Genomic DNA, 18,041 nt, shown 5'->3' with positions numbered 1-18,041 from the left:
GCAGGAAAGCACCCTTTGAATCTCTCCAGCAACCCCAGACCGGTCATGCTGGAAACATTCATAGCGGGGCAAGGCGAGATGTCTTGAAAGAAGCTTAGTCCTGATTTCCCTCCCCATAGCTTCCCAGCTTTCCCAAGGAGGTCACTTTCTAGAACCCCCTTTGGGCCACTTTCCCAGGGCTGACCCTTGGGCACATGTCTGTCCTGAGGTAGTTGCCGGTCTGGCAGCCTCCTCCTCAGGATTAGGGGTGGGGTTGGCACCTGGCCATCCTGCAGAGGCCTGGGGCAGGTGCCTCAACAGCCCCATCTCTGGGATGTGTGCAGGTGCCCTGGTTCCAGGCCCCCACTGGCAGGTTCAGAAGCCTGAGACATATGGTCAGGCCCTGACCCCTCACCTACAAGCTTCCTGAGAGCAGAGATCATGTCTTACCTGCCTTGGTCTCTCATTGCTGGCATAGCATGGGTACTCCATGTATGTGAGGTGAGTGGCAGAGTACCAGGGCTGGCAGAGCTGCCATAAAAAGGGGTGTTGTGCTCAGGGAGATGGAGATGGAGTGCCTTCCTAGTAGGGTGCAGTAGCACTAGACAGGGACTAGGAAGAGCATGCAAGTCCCCTGGGCCCCCTGAGTCCGGCACTGGGTCAGGCTTGTCTTCTGTCCACGTTCAGGGTCTGCCCTGTCTCCAGCAGCCCCACTGTGGCTGGTGACCTGTCACTGACTCACAGCCATCTGTGGGCACAGAGTGGAGAAAGTGGCCCCCAGCTGAGCTCATGCACTCGCAATTAGCCCTCTACACCTCCTCACCACGGAGAGCCTCCCAGCTTTCACGCACGCACGTCCCAGGCTGCCCTTTCCCAACCGCAGCATGGCTCTTGTGCTTATTTTAGCCTGATGAAGCCTCTTGAAATGTCAGAGCTGCAACCAACCGTGCTAGGGATCATCCAGTTCAACCCTTTCATTCAACCAGGGAGAATATGGGAATTCAGAGAGGGAGTAAGAGATGTGCTTCAGGTCACACAGCTATTTGGTGGTGCAGCCAGAAATGGACTGCGGGCTTCGGGAGCCCAGATCCAGCTATCCTTAACTCCAGGGGGCAATGTGCTTCAGGTAACCCCTCATCAGACTTCTGGAGCCACTGGAGCCAGCACACATGTGTTTGAATCCTTCTTGGCCACTTATCAGCTGTGAGACTGTAGGCAAGTTACTTAGCAGCATCTCCAGGCTTCTGTCTCTCCACCTGTGAAATGAGACTAACAGTGGCATGTCCCTCACAGGTTGATGTGAGGAATGAATGAGGTCATATATCTAAACTGCTAAAAACATTGCCAAGCACATAGTGCACACGCAAAACATATTAGCTGACATTCTTGGGTGCTTGGTGTAATCACCAAGACTTGGTCCCTGGTGTGGAAAGTTTAAAAATTCAGTTTTATGTGTTTGCCCATGGGTGAGCAGATTTTGGGAAACCAGCCATGTAACCAGACTTCTGGAAAACTGATGTGGTGCTACTGTGGAGAGACGTGTTGCTGTCAAAAGGATCCACAGTAGGCACAGAAACTGCCTTCCACTTTGGCAGTCATCATCTGAGACCCACAGATTGCAGACATCAAGGGAAAGGCAGTTGGAGAGTCTCAGGGCTATTCAAGCTGGGTGAGCCTGAAAAGGTACCCTTCTGAACTCAAGAACTGGGCCTCTGTTTGTTAATCTGCAAAACAGGGGAAATCATAGCCTCTGGCTTACTGAGTGGTTGCAGGCATTAGATCAGGTGGGGCAGTACCTGAAATAATCGCTTCTAGCCTCATACTCTCTCTTTCTCTATCATGACCCCATCATCTGCTTGAGGCCAGTTGTCTCGATACAGAGCTGCCTCCCTGAGCCCAGTTAGATAAAAACTGACAAATTCTTCCCCTTCCAAGTTCCTCTTTTCCCAGTCATCAAATCTCTGACACCTCATACCAGATGAATTATGGTCCCAGAAAATGTACAAGATTGGGGTGTTCTCATTTCCACCCCGGAGATCCTTGTTGAATGGATGACTCAGTGAATCAAAAACTGCAGCAATTCCCAGAACCTCCTGAAAATTCACCCTGAACCCTTAACATTGGGCAACACTCTGGTTTCCCCCAGAGCCCCGCCACAAACCACCTCTGAGGAGAGGCGGCTCTGCAGTTGCTTCATCCCTTTTTGCTGCCTTTCATCACACTCATTTACACGAGAACTTTCTCTGCCCCTACTTCTCCACCACCCAGTCTGGACAACCAGGTGTGTTTGCAGTCTTCCCAGCAGGAGGGCGACACGACTGTTCTGCTCTCTCTAACCACTGCTGGTATGCCTAGTGGTCAGTCTTGAGCCCTCTCCATCTGCCCAAGTCACAATTGTCCCCCTACCCACCCCACCCAACCTCCTATGATGGCCTGCATAGGAAAACTGACTCTTCTTTCTTGCTGTTCCAGCTCCACTAATAGCCCATGACCCCTGCCTAACCCCAGCCAGCCCCACCTATAGAGTCCTGCTATAGGTGAGCCTATAGGTGAGCCATTCCTCATCAGGAGGATCACCTACTCTCTGGATTCTGTTCTTCAGGACAGACTGGAGCTCCTCAAGAAGCCTGACAGGAAGGCCTGATAGGCCGGGTATAGTGGTTCACTCCTGTAATCCCAGAACTTTGGGAGGCCGAGGTGGGTGGATCACCTGAGGTCAGAAGTTCAAGACCAGCCTGGCCAACATGGCAAAACCCCATATCTACTAAAAAATATAAAAATTAACCAGGTGTAGTGGTGGGTGCCTGTAGTCCCAGCTACTCAGGTGGCTGAGATGGGAGAATTGCTTGAACCCAGGAGGGTTGAAGTGAGCCAAGATCATACAACTGCACTCCAGCCTGGGTGACAGAGCGAGACTCATTTAAAAAAAAAAAGGCCTGAGTCATCTAGGAGTTCATGCTCCTCTGAAGGCTGGGAATCTGAACACTAGTTCTACCCTCAGGAGCCAGGATATGGCCTGAGCATCATCTCCAGCTTGGTTCCAGCTTGTTCCCCACCATTGGCCCACTGTCCTGTCCTCTGCATGTTTCTGGGCCGCCAGTGGTCCCTATACACCAACCAGAGGATTCCAAGAGTATCTCACCTGGAAGATCCTGAGGAATCACTCAGTCTAGTGGAGATGGTCCCTAGAGTGTTTGAAAGTGTTTTGGAGTCTTTTTCATTATAATAGTGATTAGAGATATTCTGGCATTGGGTGCCCCAGGCCAGGCATGCTAAATCCCACGATGGACAAGGCAGTTTGCACAGTGAAGAACTGCGCCCCTATTCTCCTTGGAGAAACAACAATTCTAGTCCAAAATATTTCTTGCACAGTTGTAGAAGCTAAGAGCCAGGGAGGATAAGGACTGTCCCAAGGTTACCCGGCAAATTTGTTTTATAGGTATTCTAATAATGCGGACCCAAGAGTTCTGCTTCTTGGTGATTTCAATGGCATCTAGTCTCAAAATCCACTAGCAGTCATCAAGTTTGGGGCATGATGGGAGAGATGGAGACTAATGTGAGTCATTGGGAAGACTTTGTAGAGGTGTCACTTGAGCTAAGCTTTGAAGGATGACTTGTGGACCTGGTGGCTCCCAAAAATGGGAGAGGATACAACAGACACAATGGGCAATAGTGGGGAAAGGACGGGAGCCTGGGAGTGAAGATGGCTGAGAAATGAGCACATGCTTTGGAAAGGAGTGCAGTGGAAGACAGAGGATGAAGGAAAGGTGACCTGAGGCTAGATCATAGAGGACTTTGCATATGAAACTGAGTATTGGAGTTGGTTCCAGGACCTCTGCAGATACCAAAATCCCAGAATGCTAAAGTTTCTTATATATAATAATGTAGTATTTGCATATAACCTGTGCATATCCTCCTATATACTTTAAATCATCTCTAGATTACTTGTAAAACCTAATACAATGTAAATGCCATATAGTTATTATACTGTATTTTTATTTGTATTATTTTTATTTTCCATTTTTTTTATTGTTTTTTCCTCAAATATTTTTGATTTGCAGTTGGTTGAATCTACAGATATAAAACACACAGATACAGGGGGCCAGCTGTATTTTGAGGCCAAGTTTTCAGGTGCATACAAATGTAGAATCATTACATCTTCATAATGAATTGAACTTTATATCATTGTGAAATGTCTGTACACTTAGTAATGCTTTTTGCTTTAAAATCTGTTTAGTCTGATTTTAACATAGCTGCAGTAGCTTTTTGTTTTTGTTAGTGTTACGTGTTTTATCTTTCTTTATCTCTATATTTCAAGTGCATCTATGTACAGGGTATAGCTGGATTTGGATTCTTCTCTCTCTCTCTCTTTTTTTTCAGTAAGACAGGGTCTCACTCTGTTGCCCAGGCTGAAGTGTGGTGGTGTGATCACAGCTCACTACATGCTCACTGCTCACCACAAGCATGCGTCACCATGCCCAGTTAATTTTTGTATTTTTGGTAGAGATGGGGTTTCTCTGTGTTGCCTAGGCTGGTCTCTAGCTCCTGGGCTCAAGTGATCCTCTCACCTCAGCCTCCCAAAGTGCTGAGATTACAGGCATGAGCCACTGTGCCTGGCTGGATTTGGGTTCTTATCCAAAGTAAGTCTGAAAATCTTTGCCCTTTAATGGAAAAAAAAAAATAGTCATTTTATATATAATGAAATTACTGTTTATTTGGACTTAAACCAGTACTAAGTGCTTTCTGTGTCCTACTTACCTATGCTCCTTTTTCTCTCTTTCTTTGCCTTACATTATTTTATTTAATTATCCTCTTTTTAAAATGTGGAAGTTATTTACTCTTTTATAATTTTTAATAGCCACCCAGAGATTACAGCATGCATTTTTTAATAAATTGTAATGTTAATCGATTCTTTTACTCTCTTCAAAATAAATACAAGAAACGTAAAACCTTAACTCTTCCAAAACATTATTATTATTAATTATTATTATGTAGCATATATTTGCTATTTATCCACATGTATACCATTTTCATTGCTCTTTATTCTTTCTTGCATCTCTATTCTTCCATTTAGGATTATTTTCTTCTGTCTAAAAAATGTCCTATTAATGCAGATCTGCTGGTAATTGTCAGTTTTATTTGTCTAAATATATATTTCTTCCCTTTCCTTCTTGAATACTTTTTCTGGGCATTAAATTATAGGCTGCCCATTTGCTTTTAGCCCTTGTAACATTTTTATTTGTGATAAGAAATGTACACAGTCATGTACCACAAGACAACATTACAGTCAATAACATACAACATATTTAACAGCAATCTCATCAAATTATAATGGAGCTGAAAGTTCCCATTGCTCAGTGACGTTGCAGCCATCATATGTCATAGTGCAACATGTCATTTATGTCTTTGTGGTGATGCTGGCATAAACAAACCTACTGTGCTGCCAGTTACATACAAGTATAGCACATAAAATTATGTACAGTACATATTTGATAACGTTCACAAATGACTATGATACTGATTTATGTATTTACTATACTATACTTTTAATCATTAGAGTATACTCTTCATACTTACTAAAAAAAAAATTAAGTGTAATACAGCTTCAGGGAGGTCCTTCGGAGGTATTCCAGAAGAAGGCGTTGTTATCAGAAGAGATAACAGTTCCATTGGCATTATTAACCCTGAAGAACTTCCAGTGGGACAAGGTCTGTGGAGGTGGAAGACAGTGATATTAATGATCTTGACCCTGTGTAGGCCTAGGCAAATGTGTGTGTTGGTGTCTTCATTTGTAACAAAAGAACTTTTAAAGGTTAAAAAAAGTTTTTATAGAAAAAAAGTTACAGAATGAAAGTATTTTAAAAGAAAATATTTTTGTACAGCTATATGATGTGTTTTTGTTTTCAGCTAAATATTATTACAAAAGAATCAAAACATTTTTAATTAAATACCTTATAAAGTTAAAAAGTTACAGTAAACTAAGGTTGACTTATTACAGAAGAAAGAAAATTTTAAAAATAATTTTAGTGTAGCCCATATGTACAGCGTTTATAAAGTCTACAGTAGTATACGGTAACATCCTAGGCCTTCACATCTCCTCACATTCACCCACTGACTCACCCAGACCAACTTTCAGTTCTTTAAGCTCCAGTCATGGTAAGTGCCCTCTATAGGTGCACCGTGTTTTATCTTTTATGTTGTATTTTTACTGTACCTTTTCTATGTTTAGATACCCAAATACTTACCAGTGTGTTATAATTGCTTATAGTATTCAGCACAGTAACATGATATAAAGGTTTGTAGTCTAGGACCACATAGCCCAGAATAGTAGGCAATACCATCTACATTTGTGTAAGTACACTCTATGATGTTCACACAACGATGAAATTGCCTAATGATGCATTTCTTAGACACATGACTATATTTGGTCTTCATCCCAGTTTCCTCGCATGGGGCTCCTAAAACCTTTGGAATCTCTTAAGTGATCAGTATCTTTTGTAGCTAATGAGATGTCTGGTGACTGGGGGCTTCTGGATAGCCTCAGGATGGGGCTGGTTGCCAGGGGAACCAACCATGTGATTAGAGGGTTGTAACTTTCAGCCCCGCCCCACCCCCCAACCTCTGGAGAGGAGACAAAGGCTGAAGGTTGAGTTGATCACCAGTGGTCAATGTTGTGATCAATCATGCCTACATAATAATCCTCCATAAAAACCCAAAGGGACTGGATTCAGAGAGCCTCCAGATTGCTGAACACATGGTGGTTCCTAGAAGGTGGTGTGCCTGGAGAGAGAGGACATAGAAGTCTACACCCCTTCCCTCATACCTCGCTTCATGTATCTCTTCCATCTGGCTGTTCATCTGTAGCTTTCAAAATATTCTTTGTGATAAATTGGTAATAGTAAGTAAAGTGTTACCCTGAGTTCTGTGAGCCTCTCAGGCAATTTAATTGAACCTGAGGAGAGGGAAAACCCCCAGTTTATAACCTGCTAGTTAGAAGTACATGTTATAACCTGGGACTTGTAATTATCATCTGAACTGGGAGGCAGTCTTGTGGGATTGTCCATAGACCTGTGTGATCTACATTAACTTCAGTTAGTGTCAGTATGGAATTAAGTTAGTGTCAGTATTGACACTCAATTGGCATCCACTAGAGAACTGGTTGTTGGTAGGGAGAAATCCCCACATATATGTCAGAAGTGTTCCATGTTGAGAAAAACACTTTGTTCTTTTCTATCTCATACAGGGCTCTAAAAAATTCCGTCATATTCTGGCTTCCATTGTTTCCATTAAGAAATTACCTGTATGACTAATTGTTGCCACCTTGAAGGTAATCTGTTTTTTTGTCTATTTCAAAGATCTTTTTAGCTGGGCGCAGTGGCTTACGCCTGTAATCCCAGCACTTTGGAAGGCCGAGGCGGGGGGATTACCTGAGGTCAAGAGTTTGAGATCAGCCTGGCCAACATAGTGAAATCCTATCTCTACTGAAAATATAAAAATTAGCTGAGCATGGTGATATGTGCCTGTAATCCCAGCTACTTGGGAGGTTGAGGCAGGAGAATCGCTTGAACCCATAAGGTGGAGGTTACAGTGAGCCAAGATTGTGCCACTGCACTCCAGCCTGGGTGACAGAGACTGTCTCAAAATAAACAAATAAATAAAAAATTTTTAAAAATAAAGATCTCCCTATCTTTGATGATCGGGTTTTAGTTTTACTCTGATAGTAAAGCTGTATTCTTTAGTTTTACTCTGATATGCTTCGGTGTAGGTTCTTTTTTATTTATCCTGCTTTAGGTTCTTTGGTCTTAACTGAGTATATGGACTGATATCTTTGATCAGTTTTGGAAAGGTCTCAGCCATTATCCCTTCATATGTTGCTTTTGCCCTATTCTCTTAAACATTCTAATTGCTTTCTTTATGACTTTTAGACTCTCTTCTATATTTTTCATTCTTTTACCTTTCCATGGTTCATTCTGGATATTTTTTCTTTCTTTCTTTCTTTCTTTTCTTTTCTTTTCTTTTCTTTCTTTTTTTTGAGATGGAATCTCATTCTGTTGCCCAGGCTGGAGTACAATGGCACAATCTCTGCTCATTGCAACCTTGGCCTCCTGAGTTCAAGTGATTCTCCTGCCTTGGCCTCCCAAGTAGTTGGGACCACAGGCATGCACCACCACATCTGGCTAATTTTTGTATTTTTAGTAGGGACAGGGTTTCACCATGTTGGCCAGGCTGGTCTTGAACCCCTGACCTCAAGTGATTCACTCACCTTGGTCTCCCAAAGCGCTGGGATTACAGGCATGAGCTACCATGTCCTGCCTGGATATTTTTTCTAATCTAGCTTCTAATTCAGTAATTCTTTCTTCAGCTATGTCTCATATACTTTTAAACCTATCCAGTGAATCCTTAGTCTTGGGTATTAGAATTTTCAGTTCTAGAATTTTTATTTTTTTAAAAAAGTTTCAGTTCCTAGCCAAAATTCTGAATCATGTCTATTTCCATCATGTATTTTTATCTCCTCGAACATAAAAAGCATTTTTTTAATTTTAAAATCTGCGTCTGATAATTACAACACCTAGACCCCCTGTTGTATATGCTTTTATGTTTGTTCATGTTGTCTGGTCTCATGTGTTTGGGTTTTGGTTTTGTTTTGGGGTGTGTGTGTGTGTGTGTGTGTGTGTGTGTGTGTGTTTTGTTTTTTGTGAGTTGTTTTTGCCTTGTTTTTTTTTGTGTCCTGGACATTGTAAATACAAAGTTGTTTGTAGAAATTATCTGATACCAGGATGACATCTTCTTCCAGAGAGGATTTGCAAGAGCCTGAGGGCACTAGCAACACTGGATCACCTTAATCTAATTTCAGGAATTGAGATGAGTCAAAGCAGAGCTGCAGTCCCTGTAAGAACCTGTCTACTTCCAGTTCATCCTTAGTCCTCAGGCACAGCCCTTTGGGGCTCAACCCAAAGCAAAAAGGTTTACCAAATACTCCTCTTGGTAGGCCTTGTCTCATATCCCCAGGAGATCCTCAAAAGCTCTGATCAACTTTTCAGCCTCTCAGTCACTCACTCCCTTCATTCCCAGAGGAAAAGCATTTAAAAGCCAAGCTCAGCCAGGTGCAGTGACTTAAGTCTACCAGAAATTTGGAGGACTGAGGCAGGAGGATCACTTGAGCCAGGTGTTCCAGACCAGCCTGGGCAACATAACAAGACCCTATCTCTACCAAAAAAAATAATAATAATTAATTAGCTGGGTGTGGTGGTGCACACCTGTGACCCCACCTACTCAGGAGGCTGAGGCAAAAGGATTGCTTGAGCCCAGGAGGTTAAGGCTGCAATGAGCTGTGATCATATCAGTGCACCCCAGCTTGAGCAATAGAGCAAGACCCTGTCTCAAAAAAAAAAAAAAAAAAAAAGCCAAGCTCACCTCCCTAGTCTCAGTCCTCTCCATATCCTAGCTCAATAATTATCTACAATCTTGTTTTCTTATTAGTGCTCAGATGCTTCAAACTGTCTGGTGGTGTGGTGGTAGTGGTAGTTTTTTTTTAAACTATACAGCTCTTCTAGTTGCCCTCAGCAAGAGGGTTGATCACAATTACCCAGTCTGCTGTTACTAAAAGCAAGCACAATGATGTGTAGGAAGTTTCTGAGACACGACCATGTTAAAAAGACGTTTTGTTTTTTAAAGCTAACAGTTTACCCAACACAGATTAACACGTCAAGGATTGTCATAACAGTGTTTGTTTTTCCGAGTTAAAAAAAGATTCAAGATTTATATGATTTATTGGCTTTAATACCAAAGACAATGAATCAGGATAATAGACTTAATAAGAGCAAAGTTAGATGAACTGGTTTCATGTTTTGAAAATAAAATTAGATTCTGTGTTCATTTTTAAGGAACCATGACCCAAGAGAACTGACGACGCTGGTGGGAGTTTCTAGGGAAGGGAGAGGAGCCAAGGGCTTGCTCTGGGGTGATGGGGAGGAGCAGGCAGATCTCAGAAGAGCATGGTGAGTTCAGCACTGATGGCCTTCATCCAACATGCTGAAGAGTCCAGTGGGAGAGGCGTCGGGGCCAGAGGCGGGGTTCTAGCTGGGTCAGCTAATGGACAGTGATCCAGAGAAACTGACTTGAGAGCTGCTTGTGGCCAACTGGAATTGGAACAAGGGGAGCTAAACCACTCTGATGACTAGTGCACAGAGAAAAGAGGACGCCCTGAGAGCACCAACCTTCAGGGGCAGAGGGCTTGGTGGGAGGTCCCTGAGGGGAGCAGAAAGACTTCCAGATGATGGGAGGTTGAACTTGCTGAGAAGCCTTGCTGGCCCTAGAACCAATTTCCCCCAAGAAGTTGAGGCTGAGAGGAGGAGGCCTCTGCTGACTTGGTGACAGCAGTATCCATAGGCTGCTGAGAGGGGCTAGGAACAAGTGGGAGGTCAGGAAATAGAGGCAGTGTGTGTAGTCTTCTTTTTTAGAACGTGTGGGGCTCTGAAGGAAGGAATTGAGGTGGTGAATCAGGGAAGAGCCAGTGGGAACAACTGGAGGAAGTTTGTGGGCAGAAGGGGAGGCTCTTGGGCAGACAGTGGGGCTAAAGAACCCCGGGAAATGAAAAAACTGAGGGAGTCAGTGCCCACCCTGGGGAGCAGCGTTCAGAGCCCTGCACTCCCCCAGTAGCTCCTGTTAATCCCATTTTTCCGATGAGGAAAGTGAGACTAAGAGAGGCTGACTTGCCCAGGTGACTGCTAGAGAGAGACGGGGCTGGAATGGACACCCAGGTTTGTCAAGTTACAAAGCCCATCTCTCAACCTCTGCCCCCCTCCCCATGCTTATCATGGTTTCAGGGTTTTCTATGACAGTGACCACCTCCGTCACCACTACACTGCCACCGTCATCACGCCCACTGTGGTCTCCACCACTATGACCACCTCCGTCACTGTCCACCCCACCACAGTAATTACACTCATTACATTCACCAATACAAGATTTCCTGTGCAGGACACATGCAGTTTCTGTCTTTAGGGGTCTCCTATTCTGAGAACATGCAAACAACAAAACAAGCTAGCAGAGACAGTCAGCCAAAGCCTCTGCAGCATGCGGAAGGCTGGAGCTTCCAGTTTCTTTCTGAGGAGGGGGCATGTCACAAACTGGTTTTGCCATTTGCTTATCTTTTCCCATGGCAAACTCCACGGGCCTCCTCCATCACCCATCCTCACCCCACCCCAAATCCTCCGTTCATTGTCTCTGAGCTGAGAAAATTAAAAAGATTTTTCCAAGGGAAAATCCTTAGGGAAGGGAGTGTGTGCAGAGGGATTAGGGGCTGGGCTGGGGCCCAGCCATTCTTGGTCCTCCTCCGAGACTCTTGGCTTCCTGCAGGGACATGCTCCCCACTCACCAGGGCCCCCTTCCCTCCCCCAGCACCGCCATACCCCTCCTTGGCACAATCAGGGATCGGAAGCCCAGGAGTACAGCCTGGCCCCACCACTTCCATGTCCCAGGGGGCAGACCCTCCCTAGAGCTGCCCACAGGCCCTCTCCGTAGACCTCAGGCCTGGAGAGAGAGAGGTCTGGGATATAAAGGGAGATGAAGTGGAAACAAGGCAGGCCTGGGGACGCTCAGAGAAAGTTTCCATGCTGAGCAGCTTGTTCGGAGCCACGCTGCCAATTCCCCCTCCTCATTAATCCCAGGATTAGAGTAAGTGGAGTCTGGGAATACAGGAACCAGAGTCTGGGAATGGGCACAGTGTGGTGAAGGGAACCAGACAGGCTTGCAGTGGAAGCCCTGCTCACATGCAGCTGCTGTGTGGTCCAGACAGGCTATTGACCTCTCTGAGCTCCACGCCCTCATTTGTCAAGTGAGGATCATTTAGAGCACATGTGTCAGATGCCGTGTTCCAGAGGCAATGACTAGTTGCAATGGCTGTTGCTGTCGTGAGCTCTAAGTGCAAGGAAGGGGGCTTAGGAAAGTGTGTGCCTATTTCTTACCCCCCAACCCCGGAAATCACCCCTGGCCTCTTGAGCCCTGGAAGGCCAAGCTGCTCAGTGGGGAGAACGTGTGTTGGCATCAGGATGGCCGGGTGGGACTCGGCTCCACTGTGTGAGCCAGCGATGACTCATCCTCACCAGGCTGCCACTTCCAGGTTACTACACCAGGATGCCTTATAGGCCTGCTTCCAGGACTGAGCGAGAGTTAGCATAGGCAAGGGTCTAGCCCAGTGTCTGTGGGTGTCTGCCTCACTTCCCTTTTTCCTTGGTCTGAACCCAGCGAGTCCAGGCCGCTGGTTCATCCTCTGTACTCAGAGGGGCAGACAGGAGTCCCAGCAGTCCTTGTCTTACCCTGCATTTGTCATACCCCCTTGATCCTCTTCCCCGAAACCATTTTTACCTGTCACTGTCCTTGCTTAGGAGCCTAGCATAGCTCCCAAATCTCACAAACCAGCCTCTTAGCTCAGCATTGAACGCCCCAGCAGGCCCACCTCCAGCCCCATCCTCTCTGCCTGTCTCACCAAATGCTTCTCACCCGGAGCTCTAATGTGGCCCTGGCTGACCCCTTGCCTCCCCCTGGTTTCCGCAGCAGTCATCCCTGCTGCCTCCTTCCTCTGTCCTCCCTAGACTTCCGAGCTGGGCCCCACCTCATCCATCTTCGAGTTCCTACGGATGTAAAAAGGCACAGACAAACCAAATCTCCAGCAGCAGCAGAGAGGAGGCCTATCAATAACAGGCCATAATGCAGTTACCAGGCGGATTGGCTTTGGGAAAGAAGCAGGTAATCAAATCTCCCTTTGGGCACCATCTGTCTGCATTGCCCCTACCTCACCCACTGGATGCCTACCTGTGTCCGGCAGCCAAGCAAGCGGGCCTGGCGGTAATGCAATTACAGCACCATTCCGTTAAAGGGAGCTTGGGTTCTGTGGGGACAAGGGGAAGGGTTTCAGAAGGACAAGCAGGAGAGGACAAGGACAGGGTCAGAAGGAAACAAATGCAGGAGCAGCACTCATGGCCAAGATTAATCTGGAAAAGAGTGCAGAAGAGTATGCTGTACTCAATATTCCTGTTTCTTCTGAATTCTTACCCATATCTTCTTCCTTTCAAGTTTCTGGAACTGCTGCTTTGTGGGAAGGTCCCTAGCACATAGAAGGTGCTGAGACACATCAGCCCAGACTCTGGTACCAGGCTGCCTGGGACAGAACCCCACCCTGTCCCTGGCCAGGTATATGACCTGGGGCAGGCTAGTTAATCTTTCTGTGTCTGAGTTGATCCCTCTGTAAAATGCAGATGGTCAGAGTGATAGTGATACCCGCATCACAGCTGGCTGTGAGGACTAAGTGAGTTAATCTAGGTAAAACCTTAGAGAGGGTCTAGCCTGCGGGACTCCCACATGGTCACCACGCAAGTGGGATGGCTGCCTCTAGAGGGCTGCCTTCAAGGACGGCCAGAACCCTGTCTGTGTGCAGGGAAATGGTGCAGGGATGATCTCTTTACAGCTGGGCAGCAATCGGCAAGAGCTGAGCTCCACTACCAGGATCATAACTGAGCCCTACTCTTCACTGTCTGTCACCGGGGCCATGTAGGGGCATCAGGCAGCTGGTCCCTGGGCTTCAAAGACAGCCCATTCCTAGTGCTTCTCACTCCACTGGTGTGGGGTGGGCCCCAGGCATTAGTAACTATTTCAAGCTCCCCAGACAAGGCTGACAAGCAGCCAGGGGTGGAGACCACCACCTCCCGCCTGGGAGACCAACATGAGTGTGATTATAGGGCCTGGAAGAGAACCAGCCAAGAGAGGTCAGCAGGACCAGGAAACACAGGCACCTGAGGACCCCAGACCCTCAAGGCCACCAGCCCTGAGCAGGCAGCAAAGGGTAGCATGGAGTCTCTGGTTGCCAATTCCTCATTCAATTATTCCACAGATCTGCTATGGTCTGTGCTGGGGCCTGGGCAACGCCCTTGGGCTCCAGAAAGGCAAGATTCAGTCCTTGCCTTCAGGCCACAAGATCTAGTCGGCGAAGTAGTGGCAGTTGGGAATAAGAGCAGCAGTTGCTGGGGCGCAGTATACCCTGAGAGAGCTACAGCTGGGGAGGCTGGGGCACATATATGTATTTTTGACATTGGCACTATACTGAACATACTCTTCGAATTCATATTTTTCAGCAATAACTTCCCACCTTAATAACAGTCATCCACAATATGATTTCTCAAGGCTGCATCATATCACCCCACCCTGGGTGTGCTGTAATTTACCCAGCCCTCCCTCTGCTGCTGGATATTTAGTTTTCTCAGAGGCATCACTGAGGAGGGCTTATTTTCCTTGCACAACAAGATGCACAAAGGTTGCAGCAGGCTACCACTGGTGTTACAGCCATGTGTGCTGCCATCCACAGCCCAGGCTCCCTCTAGCTTTCTGCCTCTCCAGCCTGAACTTACGGCTTGCTCCTTCATGCTCAGAGAATGGCTGTTGGACTTCCAACCATCACATCCACATTCCAGGCAGGAAAAGTGGGGAGAGAGAAGAGCAGAGCATGCTGCCTGCTGAAAACTCCCCCTTCTTTAAGCAAGAAAACCATACAGTTGATCTCCGCATGGCCAGGGCCATGTCTAGGCCCACCCTAGTTGCAAAGGAGCCTGGAAAGTCTAGCCTTTGCTGGACATACTGCTGCTGCCCTGAAAACAGCTGGAATTGTATTAATAAGGAGGGTGGAGAGGAAAAGCAGGCACTTAATACCTTCTGCCACCTTGACCATAGAGCATGAAAACTGAATGCCTTATTCTGGATACACAGCCTGGGAGGCAGGGGGTCCTCCAGGCCCAGATATATCCCAACAGAGGTTAGCTGATGACTTTACCAGAAATGTCTTGGGGAGGATTCAAACAAAATAAAGGAATCAAGAGGCTCCACAGTTCTTTTTGGCCTTAGGGCTTTGGGGGAGAGTCCCACACCCTTAATGAAGTGATTCTATAACTTGGGTTTAATGGAGAAAGCAAGATGAATTGGAAGTCATAGGTTCTAACCTCACTCTACCTCTCACTGTGCAACCTGTAGCAAATTCTTAAATTTTCTGAGCCTCAGATTCCTCTGCTATAAAATGGGAATAAAGTAACTTACAATTATGCGTGATTAAGATTTGCTGGGCATGATGTGAATTATTTACATGAATTATCTTATTTAATTCTGACAACTCTGTGAGATGGTTGTTATTATTTCCCCCATTTTACAGACAAAAGCTATGGCACAAAAAGGGTTAACAGCAAAACAATGCTCTTCCCAACCCGCCTCAAGCATGATTGAGGTATAATTGACAGATAAAGTTGTCTATTTTTAAGGTGTTCAGTGTGATGATTTGATATATATATATATTGTGGCATGATTACCACAGTCAGGTTAGTTAGTTTTAACATCAACATCCCCTCACACAAGAGGCAACATTTATCGCCACTGCAGCCTCCTCTCTGCTAGAATCTTGTGGAGTTAAGTGCGACACACATGTGAACTGTGACATGCTTCACAAGTAGTCTACATTGGAGCCTTCTGTGCTGCCTTAGGACTGTAGACTAGAAGAAAAATAACAAATTCATTTAACAAATATTTCTTATTCAACTGCTATGCTCCAGTAGTCTCTTAGGGCAGACATCAGTAACCAAACAGAAAAAGTCTTTGTCCCTCAAAGAGCTCACATTTTAATGGGAAGAGACAGAGAGGAAACAAAATTAGTGAATTTATGTCGATTCAGATTTGATAGATGGTGATACATGCTATAGAGAAACTAATGTAGGAAGGGAGAGTGTTAGGATGGCTAGGGGCTGCCATTTTAGATGAAGGGGTCAGAGAAACCTCCTTCTATACGAAGGGGACATTTGTAGGAAGCAAGGGAGCCCATTATGTGGACACCTGGGGAAGATATCCCAGGCAGAGGGGACAGCTGGTGCAATGGCTCAATGTGGGCACTTGCTTGGGATGTTTGAGAAGCAGCAAGAAGGCTCCAGTGGCTGGAGTGAATTGCTGGATTGAGTGAGCCAAGAGTGAGGAGAGGAGGTCAGGGGGCAATGGGGTTGGTTAAGGTTTTGTGGCCACTATAAAGATGTTGGCCTTTGCTTGAGGAAAGGAGAGCCACAAGAGGGTTCTGAGCAGAAGGGTAACATGATCTGATCCGCTTTTAACAGGATGGCTCTGGCCACTGCTGAGAACTGGCTAAGCAAGGGGGTGGGCAGGAAGACCAGCTGGGGGCCATGCAATCATCCAGCTGAGAGAGGTAAGTGGCTTGGCCCAGGTGGTCATGGTGAGTGGGTGAGAGGTGGTCGGATTATGGATGGTTTTTATTTTTGTTTTTGAGATGGAGTATCACTCTGCCACCCAGGCTGGAGTGCAGTGGCACAATCTTGGCTCACTGCAACCTGTGCCTCCTGGGTTCAAGTGATTCTCATGCATCAGCCTGTCTCCCAAGTAGCTGGGATTACAGGCATCTGCTACCAAGCCCAGCTAATTTTTTGTATTTTTAGTAGAGACACGTTTCGCTATGTTGGCCAGGCTGGTCTTGAACTCCCGAGCTCAAGCGATCCGCCCACCTTGGCCTCCCAAAGTGCTGGGATTACAGGCATGAGCCACCATGCTCGGCCAGATTATGGATGCATTTTGAAGATAGATAAAGCCAATAGGATTTACTCATTGATTGGACAAAGGGAGTGAGGAAAAGAGAGAAGTCAAGGATGACTCTAAGGTTTTTGGGTTTGAGCAAGCTGGAGGAAGTCGTTGTCTTTAACTGAGAGAGGTTAGACCATGGGGAATGAAGATTTGGGAAGGAAGATCAGACGCTCAGTTTTGGACATACTGATTTTGATCTTTTCATTAGCTCTCCAGGGAGCGATGTTAAGCAGACAATTGGAATACACAATTCTGGAGTTCAGGGGAAAGGCTCAGGCCTAAGATAGAAATGAAAGGGTCACGAGCATATAAATAGTATTAAAGCAATGATGGTGAATTAGTTTACCAACGGAGTGAGCACAGAGGAAAGACAGAAGATGTGCCAGTACTGAGCCCTAGGGCTTTCCAGTGTTTGGAGGTTGAGGAGACCAAGAAGGCACAGCCAGAGAGGTGGGAGGAGAACTAGGAGAGGGCGGTGTCCTGGAGGCCAAGGGAAGAAAACACAGATGACTTATCTGGAAACAGGCATAAAAGCTTTCAAAAAGTTAATGCCCTTTAACTAAGAAAAGTTCTTCAAGAATATGTTGTAATTAAATACTCCTGACTGTGCACAAAGATTCGTGGCCAAGGATGTTCTTGACAGTGTGGGTTATAAAAGTGAAAAACAGAAAACCACCTGAATGTCTAACGATAGGGTCTTGGTTAAAAAAGTTACGATACATCCCTGTGATGGGATAGCCAACAGCCATGAAAACTCACATTTTGCGGAAAATTTTAAGACTACTGAAAGACCTGCATGCAGGTTTAACTTCGTGATCTTTTACTACGTGAAAGTAAGCTGGTTATAAATCATTATAGTTAACAAAGTCCTTGCATCAGTCAGTTAAGAACATGGGAGCCACTCTAGGCATTTCAAGCAGAAATGGATTTAGTCCTGGGAATTAGTGTATACAAAGGTGTGGAAAGGCTGGCTTGGGTTCTTTGCTAGCTTCTATGGTGTCAGGAAGTTGCTGAAACCACAGGATACCTGAGCCTCCAGCACCAAAGCAAAGAAAATGCCTAGAGGCTTCTCCAAAATCTCCTATCTGCTGAAGCCCACACAGCTGCCCACAGCTGCCACCAGGAAAATATTGCGATTTATGCTTCTTTTCCTTCTGCCAAATCTTGTGGAAGTGCCTCTCGTTGGCTGGCGAGGATTCTGAGGATTGTAGCTCCCTGGCTTCCAGCCCCTGCTGGCCAGGGAAACATAGGTTAGGGGAGGGAAATTATATCGAGTTGCCAGCGGACAATACTGCACGCTTTTACAAATATTTCTTTACAGAGATAATGTGCCTGGAGAAAAGACTGAATGCATAAATGCTGTGGTAGGTCAAATAACGTCTCCCAAAGATGTCCACACCCTAATGCCTGGAACTTGTGAATACATTATATTACTTGTCAAAAGGACT

At 45.9% G+C, this 18,041-nt stretch overlaps 1 protein-coding gene across 1 annotated transcript in view; it reads right to left on the bottom strand.

Moving 5' to 3' along the window:
• Nucleotides 1-3,964: 3,964 nt before the first annotated feature.
• The window catches only part of MRPL14 (mitochondrial ribosomal protein L14), a 114,106-nt gene continuing 100,029 nt past the window's right edge, over nucleotides 3,965-18,041 (bottom strand). Inside the window, exon 6 of the mRNA XM_012448753.3 lies at nucleotides 3,965-5,689. Within this exon, the coding sequence (XP_012304176.2) occupies nucleotides 5,585-5,689 (105 nt within the window). The 3' untranslated portion in view covers nucleotides 3,965-5,584. The remainder of the gene's footprint in view (nucleotides 5,690-18,041) is intronic.

This window comes from Aotus nancymaae, unplaced genomic scaffold (genome assembly GCF_030222135.1).
Source record: "Aotus nancymaae isolate 86718 unplaced genomic scaffold, 86718_ANA_hifiasm-v0.15.2.pri h1tg000040l, whole genome shotgun sequence".
In the NCBI taxonomy this organism is placed as follows: Eukaryota; Metazoa; Chordata; class Mammalia; order Primates; family Aotidae; genus Aotus; species Aotus nancymaae.
This window is presented reverse-complemented; position numbering and strand designations above follow the sequence as displayed.